This window comes from Plectropomus leopardus, chromosome 20 (assembly GCF_008729295.1).
Source record: "Plectropomus leopardus isolate mb chromosome 20, YSFRI_Pleo_2.0, whole genome shotgun sequence".
Classification (NCBI taxonomy): Eukaryota; Metazoa; Chordata; class Actinopteri; order Perciformes; family Serranidae; genus Plectropomus; species Plectropomus leopardus.
The window spans coordinates 6,133,655-6,142,788 of record NC_056482.1 but is presented as its reverse complement, the minus strand read 5'-3'; the positions used below and the strand labels follow the sequence as shown (position 1 = coordinate 6,142,788).

At 38.7% G+C, this 9,134-nt stretch overlaps 1 protein-coding gene across 1 annotated transcript in view; it reads right to left on the bottom strand.

The window, feature by feature from the left end:
• Positions 1-291: 291 nt before the first annotated feature.
• Positions 292-9,134, bottom strand: part of LOC121959824 (formin-binding protein 1) — a 69,988-nt gene continuing 61,145 nt past the window's right edge. Inside the window, 6 exon segments of the mRNA XM_042509335.1 lie at positions 292-2,144; positions 4,114-4,289; positions 4,404-4,525; positions 6,257-6,389; positions 6,852-6,915; positions 6,918-6,960. Of these exon segments, the coding sequence (XP_042365269.1) occupies positions 1,966-2,144; positions 4,114-4,289; positions 4,404-4,525; positions 6,257-6,389; positions 6,852-6,915; positions 6,918-6,960 (717 nt within the window). The 3' untranslated portion in view covers positions 292-1,965.

Sequence of the window (9,134 nt, the reverse complement as noted above, 5' to 3'; positions counted from 1 at the left end):
AGCGTACTGCATTGCGCTCCTCAAAAATGCAATCAAACTAAAGCTTGCTTGCATTGCAGTCACTTAGGACATGATGTTAGAGCAAAGACAGTAACTTTATTTAGAAAACCACCACTTTAAACTGTAACTGAATACAGTTAGTCATATTTTGTCTTTTAAACATGCAACATAGTTACCTGCATTATGTTAGTCACCATCCCTGTCTACTGCTAGCTCACCTAGCACGGAGGTCACAACAAGCTCTGTGGATTATCTTGAGTAACCGGGTCATGATTTCTGGAGAGGAATTGGTGAAGACTTTTTCAAATGTCTTGTTTTGGCGCTTTGAGCTGCACAAACCGAGTGCCATCTACCTCAAATATTTTAGAGAGAGGGCAGACATCTCTGCGGCTGATATCCTCAACACTGGGAAACTCACACCAGAACAATCTAGATTGTTAGAAAGCACTACAGGTAAGAGAAAAAAATATGTATTTTAGGGTTTTAAGAACCTTTCAGCTTATTCCACTTCAGTTTTCATCTGGCTTGACTTCATGTTAGAATGCAGCCACTTCACTTTGACACAACGTGCTGAAATCAGGTCATGACGAGGACAAAAATCCCACAAATGCTGCAGCATGCAACACATTGCAGATGCTCTTCAATATGAAATTACAAATAACATGAAATGTGTATTTACAGCTGACTTGAAATGACATCCTGCGCATAAGAACATCATGCTGTGCCAGTAACAAGCCATCAAAGCTGATTAAAAAGTGTGAAAGGGAATTAAACAAAGGCTTGTGTAATGAGTTATGAAAGAGATCATTTCTGAGGCAAAGAGGTGGTCATACATACACACCATGCTTTTACAGTAAATGCACCGTTCATGGAGGTGCTGCAAAACACCACAAAGCTTTAAAGTCACAACCAGCTCCATGTGTCAGCCCAGTCTCACCATATAGCTTAGCACAGCTAATTCTCAGTCCTTTATTCCTTTACCACTGGCCTGGAAAAAGGACCAGAACAGTGCAACACTATCAATTAAAAAAGGTGGATTAAAAAAAGAGAAGAAAGCACATTCTAAAGGGCGATATTACTTTCTAATTTCAACAATAATTTTAAAAAATCACCTCTAACTTGGGGTACTTTCACAACTTTTTCCTGTTGTAACAGCACTATGATTAATCTACAGCATGCAACATTTGAAGGGGGAGGGGGGTGCAATTTTTGTGGGTTTTTTTCTGTTTAGCCTACAAAAATATCTTTTAATATCATATCTTACAGCTGATTTAAATTACATCTGCATGATTGCACATCGAGCATGCTTTCCTTTTAGGGTAAAACAAGTGACCGCGACACAGTGACAATATCTTTCACTTGGTGGTCATCGTCACCTCAGGCGCTGCATACATTCACTCAACCGATTTAACACCACACTGAGTTTGTGACTCTTGATTAAAAGCACGTTGATTTGAGTTTTTCTATAGTCTGAAATGTTAACAAAAAAAAAAAGACAATATTTATGTGTAAAAAAATCAAGTACTGCGTGTGTTTGAAATGTACATGTGATCATTGTCAGTGGGTGATTTGTCCCATCATGCTAAGCTTTGACTGCTTATGTTATATTTTGTGCAGCCACTAGGTGGCACTGCAGTGAATGAGAGGTGAGGAGCTTCCTGTCACACACTTCCTGTATACAACAGCCATATGGCTCAGCTCGCATCCAGTGTTTTGTTCAGAGCTCTATAACAGTGTCCAGTGACACACACTATCAGCCACAACTGTCCCAACTGTCATGAGGCACAATGGACAAATCTGATTGGTCCTCCTCTTACAGAAAGACAGGGAGTGTGTGTGTGATGGGGGAGGGTATTCTCTTATCTGAGCTACCAGTGACAATCTTTAATCTCCGTAACGTTCCCCACTCGTGTAGCAGTGGATGGAAACTTACTGACTCGCAGCGACAAAAACACACTTGCTGAGTTAAATGTATGTCATAGCACCTTTGGCATTTGTTTCCAAAAAGACCTCGACGTAGGACGTGGGGACGTAGCCCTCCTCGTCCTCGTTCCTGCGCACTCGTGTCCAGCCGTCTCCTTTGTCTTCTTCTATGACGTACAGCAGCTCGCCCTCTGCCACCGAGATAGTGCCCTCATTATGACCTGCGAGAAGAGACAAACAGAGAAGAAAAGGCGAGATCAGTTTTTATCTTTTCAGCGTGTACAATTGGAGGAACTACCTTGAAATAACTTCATGATGTGACCTTTAATTTCAATTTTCTGAAAACAAAGAAGAAGCAGGACCAGCTGGTGTGTGGTCATGCTGTCGCCACTTTACAGGTGAGTCAGAAAGCTGCATTAGCCTACAGAGTGACTTGCTAACAACCTGCACACATCCTGCACGCAACCTGCACACAACCTGCAAACCTTGTCTGCGGTCCACCTCTTTCGTCAGGAAGTAACATTTTACACCAAACTACCGCATCCTCACAGTCAGTCTTCCTTCATCTTTCCAGTTATAGAAATCATGTGTTATTTCTGGGTACCGCAGCAGTTAAGAGAATGATTGCCTCTTTAGTATGTGCGATACTTAATATCTTAAATCTTGAATTAGAAACTGCAGGATTGTTTCTTACTCTAACAATATTTAGAAAACACTAGACAAGTTGTTTGCACCCTGGAGGTCACAACCACAAGAAAAATGTGTGGGGTTAGATGATTAAAGGTATAAAGAAAAAAAATTGTTACCTAAATTTTTTTCTCACTTTTCTCTCATGTTGTTATTTTCCTTGCGAAATACTGGATATTTTTTATTTTGCAGTGTTTTGCAGTGTAAAAATTCTCACAAATAGCCCACATACAATATTTGATTACCTCTTATGGCCTGCAAAAATCCTTAAAATAAGTAAAATATGGGATACCTTTACCCCTTAAGGCCACTGAATGTGAAGGACGGAAAATTAACTCACTACAAATTTGAAATAAATATATAAATGCATAAATAACAAATAAATGCAAAAGTAAGGCCCCCTTCTTCATAAACATTTACATTTTTAAATGTAAAAATAAATGTAAGATATTTATTTGTGTCCAGTTTCACTTATTTATTTGATTATTCTTTTTATATTTTTTATGTATGAACTAATTTCTGTATTTTTTTCAGCATTAATTTATTCTCTTATTTATTTTTATTTTATTTGTCTTACATTTTTAATGATTTATTCCTGTGTTTATTTATACATTTATTTGTTTATTCATTCCTGTATGTAATTATACATTTATTATTCCTGTATTTATTTATTTGTTGATCTATTCTTGTACCAATTTCTACATTTACTTGTTTATTTATTCCTGTGTTTATTCAAATATGTATTGTTTTATTCACACTGAGGACATTTTTGCCCTCCATACTAAGATCCTTAAAATAAGTCAGATTACTCTCAGCTTTTCAGGACTTTTTAAAAAATATTATTTCTTCAATTTAGACAAAAAAAGTGAAAGACATCACTGCTCACAACCATACTAAGGTCATGAGGGGGTCACATTTAAGGAGTCACAAGCTATAAAAGTCAGAAACCACTGCATTAGACCATTAAGAAAGTACATATTCATTCATCATATTGACCTGCAGTAATGTTGTGTTGTCACTACAAATTCTCTTCTGTTGGGATTATGCTTATTCATGAGCCTTTGCTTTTATTTCTTGTTGTTGAGTTGTATCGCCTCTGCAGTCAGTGCATCTGAATATATAACAATACATGAAGTCTCCATCCTTTCATAGAGAGGAGGGAATCTCCAGTTTTAATTTAGAGAACTGACCCATTTCTTCGGGAGCATTTAACACATTTTCCCAAAGGAGGTCAGAAGCATTCATCATCCCCCGGATCAATCAGGGCTCTCTACCACCTGTGATTTGCACACGCTTGCCAAGACTGATTTTGAAAATAGTGTACCGGGGAAATGATGAAACATGTCTTTTGTATTTCTTCCACACATTTCCTCGGAAAGGTCACACCCCTACTCCCACTCGTTCACAGTCATCAAGTTCCTCCACCCTGCTCCACAGAAGAAAAGCACACGTGTACTTTTAAAAAGTTACTCTTCAGTTGTGAGCGCGTTTGATTCTTGGTACCTTCGAACGGATACAAGGCTTTGCAGGTGCCGATGGTGGGCAGCGCCTCCTCATCGTCAAACTCGTCGTCGAACTCCGGCGTGGTGGAGGTGGGGGGGATGGGGGTGATGTTGGCTTTGACCTGAGTCTCTGAATTCTGCTCCTCTGTGTAGCTGCCATCCGGGCTGCTCAAGGGCCAACACACACACAGTAAATATACTGTGAAAACATACATAGTTTTCCTCCGAGGAGTGTGACGACTCTGGGACTGATGATTTTATGATATTTGTTGTTGTCAGAGTATACCATACCTCTCTCTGTCCTGCGCACAGTTGTTGCTCACTGTTGTGTTGTTCTGGGTCTCATAGAGGCCACTTCTCCGGTGTGAATCGCTCTTGGATGGCATCCTTTCCTCCACCTCTGCTAACCAGCCCTGAAACACACACAGCCATTATGTCAGGGTTCCTACAGCTTAAGGCAAGTGGGACTTCAGATTTTTTAAGACTTTTTTTTGGTACCACTTGCAATGAAATTTAAGACCAATTTTACAGAAGCCAGTATTGAAGGAAAAATAAACCCTGCATCAGCATCAGTAAGTTAAAGTCTATTTTTCAAACATTTATTGTAACATAAAAAAATAACTCTCTGATGATGTTCATGCAAGAGGCATTCAGTAAAATTATTACTTTTAAGTTACCCATTATTTTGAACCTTTGCATTGCAATGTCAGAAAAGAATATTTATAAAAATTCCACCTCCAGTGTCTAAGGATTTTGAAGACCTTTGAAAGATTGATTTGAGACATTTTAATGCCAATTAAGGCCTTACTTTACAATTCAATGCCTTTCAAGACTTTTTAAAGATCATCAGGAACCCTGTATATATGTGCTGAATCAGCTTTTTCCCCCCACATGACTATAAATTCAATTCAAGCTGGGTTGAATTATCCTTGAATCAGATGGCCTTAACAGTTGGCAAGAACCTTCACCGGAGGAACACCTCTGCCTCACACTCCACCTCCTCTGCTGTTTATTAACAAGGTCAAACCAGGCCGTTGTTCTGGGACTCCTCTCTCCCTCCGCAGAGCTCCAGCTGCTCCAGCTGCATCACATCGTCTCCTAATATGGTATATCGGCAGGCTTCTTTGGAAACACCCCAGCTTGGTGATGTGTGTTTGAACTCCTCATTATTTACTGTCTCTGCTAAACCAAACAAAAAAGCTTCGCCAACACTAACAATCGTGCAGAATTGAGATTCTACGTGCTATATCGTCAGCTTGCTTGAAGATGTTTCGCCCTTACCCAGAAGGCTTCTTCAGTTCTAACAGACTGGTGGGGAGTTGCAAGCTTTATGACTCACATGGCTGTGGACCCTTGGAGAGACATTGAGGCCACATTTGAGCTCTGAATGTCAGAGTCGTTTGGGTCACATGTGAGTTGTTAACCCAGCTGGCCATCATGAGGGTTGTTAAGGTTAGATGGAGAGAACTCCCCAGATGGTTTAACAACCATTCACAAACCACCTAACGTATTAGGCCATATAACAACATCACAGTTTTTCTTTCCCCATGTACTTCTTGTACGAATTTCCGATGTAACTGATTGAATTGTTGATTGTCATTTGTTTTAGGGTTTTCCACCCTCAGTGGTTCAGATTTTATTATCAAAACATGCAATTTATCACAATGTGCAATTATCCTTGTGCAGCTGCTGTGAATATATTTTCTGTTGCGGTTTTGCATCTAATTTATTCTATTTATATCATTCTTTCTGCTTTATGTATCTTGTACATACCTTATCTTATGTTATCTAATGTTATCTTATCTCATCGTATAGTATCGTGTCGCGTCGTATCGCACTGTATCGTATCGTTTCGTTAACCACACCTGCCACCATAGAGCCCTTCAGCCTATTAGTGTGCATTATGTATAAAAGATGTGGTTTCATCTTTTCAAACATTCTGAGCTGACGAAAATCCAAGTAGAATGGAAACATTGTTTTATTAAACATGCTTGGCATGGAGTAAGTGTGCAAAAGTTACTTTTTTTCTTCATGTATGCTGTTTTTTGATAGCCTTGCACCTCTGTGATGTGCATATAACTACCGTCTCTCAACTGACTGAGACATAAACAGAATTAGGAGCTTAAGACAGGCTCCGGACTAACCTCGAATTTCTGTGTCTCGAACTGGAGCTTCTCGATGTTCTGGGCTATTTCTGTTAGCCGGGGGTCGACGCTGGTCGGGTCTCCCATCTGAGGGTTCTTGATGTACACGTCTTTCATCTTCGTTAGAGCGTCCCTGGGACAACAAAGTCAGAATGAGTCTTTGTTGCATATTAACAACGTAAATAAAAATATTTCTAGTTTTATACATAAGGGGAAAAGCTCCTTAATCCTTTGAAATTTGAGCAAATTGGTTTAATTTCTTTCCAAAACACGAAGAGAAGGCAATGAGCAGGTTAACAGGACCTGGCCCAAAAAATAGCAAAAAATAAATAAGTAAAATGTAAGCGAAAAAAGTGAAAAAACAACAAGAAAAAAACTACCTTTAAAAAGCACTGCAAAAAACGCGCTCTCTCTCTCTCTCTCTCTCTCTCTCTAGAATTACACACACATGCACCTTTTACATTTTGGCTTTACAATTCTTTTGCAATTTGTAGAACATTTCTTGCCAAGTTGCTCATTGTCTTTTTACATCCATATTTTGAAAACAAATAAAACATATTTTTAATGCCAAATTGAAGCCTTTAAAAAAACAAACCTCTGGTCCATCTCTTTTTGAATGTCCTTATTTAGCTCATCTATCTTGCCCTGCAGCTTCTTCTCCTCTGTTCTGGCGGCAGGTGGCTGAAGTCCTCTGGTCCGGAGCCCTGAGAGAGCAAAGTGAAGGAGGAAAGGCAGACAAAAATGGGAGAGAGATGGACAGAAACAATAAGATGAAGAAAAACAAAATGCATAATATATTATAATTTTTTTGTGGTTTTAACAGGGATCTTTCCTACTTAGGTGCAGTATCTCCCTTTGCTGTAAACCCAGTGAACCGCTCAGGGATAAATGGATAATAGCTCCACAAATGGAGCTCTTGTTTTGTTCTAACAACATAATTCACCTAAAGGAGATACTGCAGCTGCTCGCTAACACACTCACTGAGAGTAGGTTTTTGTCTGTGCATAGACTCCAGGCCTTTCACCTATTCAGCCACTGCGCCTGAGCTGCTTCCCTCTGTGAATGCATCGGAAATGTAATAAAAGTATTAGATACATCTTATTATTGCTGGTGTAGTGTTTCAGAGTGAGCTGTCTAATGGGGCTGTTCTCTGACAGGACTGTGTGTTTGTGTGAGAGTGAGAGGTTTTCTGGCTGGCGATGGGTCATATTTCCTGATGAGAAGGCTTCCAGTCTGTAACGCTGGACTGATGAGTCATACTGCTCGGCACTTGCTTAAACTTTGTGAGAACATGATGTATCAGTATTCTGAACTGTGGTACACCAAAGTGCCAGCTGGGCTGTATGGAGCCCCAGAGAGTACAAAACTTTAATCTGTACATGATTATAAATTAAATAATTATATGAATAAATAAAGTAAAATATATGAATGAAAACAGCTTGTTGTAAAATGTGTTTCAAAGCTTATTTTCAAAGTTTTTTCTTTTTTAATTCTGGATTTTTTTAGATTCTAAAAATGGCCTTTTAAAGTCTGTTTTATTTTATAAGGCCATCTTTTTTCATATTTTTATTTTTGTCGCTTTTTATTTCGTCATTTGCGATGGCTTTGGCCAATTACATGACCAGATAACATTTGCTGATTATTAGCAAACACACAGAACATCTGAGGCTGATGGGAATGCCATGCCAGGTATTAGGTTATAAATAAATGTACTGGACATATTACATTTTTTGCCCTGATGTTGCACAAGGTAAAATGTCAGGGCATCACCAATATCAGTGGTTTCCATCCTCTGGGACCAAAGTAACCATGTAACAAATGTCTGAAATTGGTCAACCAACCAACATTGCCACTCTTCTAACTTGGCTAATAAAAATGAAATACAATAAGCTGAGCTTTAACACTTTTTCTTTAGTTAAAAATACTTTACCTTTCAAATGACCATTTGTTTATCAGTTACTCACCCTGTGTTATGGGATTTTTACATTTTTAAAGAAACTGTTTTCTTGCATGACTCCACAGTGAAAAAAGAATCCAAAACAACTGAATTTAAGTCTTTGGGGTCCGTGTTTAACAAGAGAAAAATTATATCAAACCTTCTGTTCAGAAACTGCATCAGAAATGGCCGTCTGTTCGGGAAGTACTGTGCATACCACTGGATAAATGACACTTTAATTATACTGCATGAGTTGTGTGACAGTTTGTAAACTGATGTTTTGATGTAGTTCAGCTGATGTTTTCAATTCATCAAGAATTTTCTCCATTTTTGGATTCTTCATTTACTGTAGAGGCACATAAGAAAAACATTTTCTTCACAAAGTCAACATAACATGGGATGAGTAACTGATACACAAATGGTCATGTATAGAGTCAAGTATCACTTTAATATTGAACTCTCTGAGGCTCCATACTTGGGTTTGTCATTGAGTTTTTGAAGGGAAAAAAACATTAAAACTGTGTTATTGTACTGCTACTTTAGACCTATAAATTAAAAAAACAAAAAAAGCATGCATCGACTGAATAGGTCAAGGCCTGATTGGATCTCATTGAGATGGGTCACAGCAGCACCACAGGATATAAGACTGCTGGAGCTACAGACTGACGTTAGCTGGGTCAAACACAAGCTGCTAGGTTTCCATAATAACCTTACCACTTCTCCCTGAATCAGCACGCAACACTTACCGGACATGCAACATAACAAAGATCATGTCAGTCATCATGCAGAGGCATGCTCCTATCTGATTCATTAGTGTTTACATTCTCTATGTACCCCAAAACAAATGAGAACACTATCATCTAAGCAAGATGTAAGACCAGACTAAAACTATGGGCAGATAGTCATTTGATGTTTGTAGTGTGATATACTTAGGACGGATAA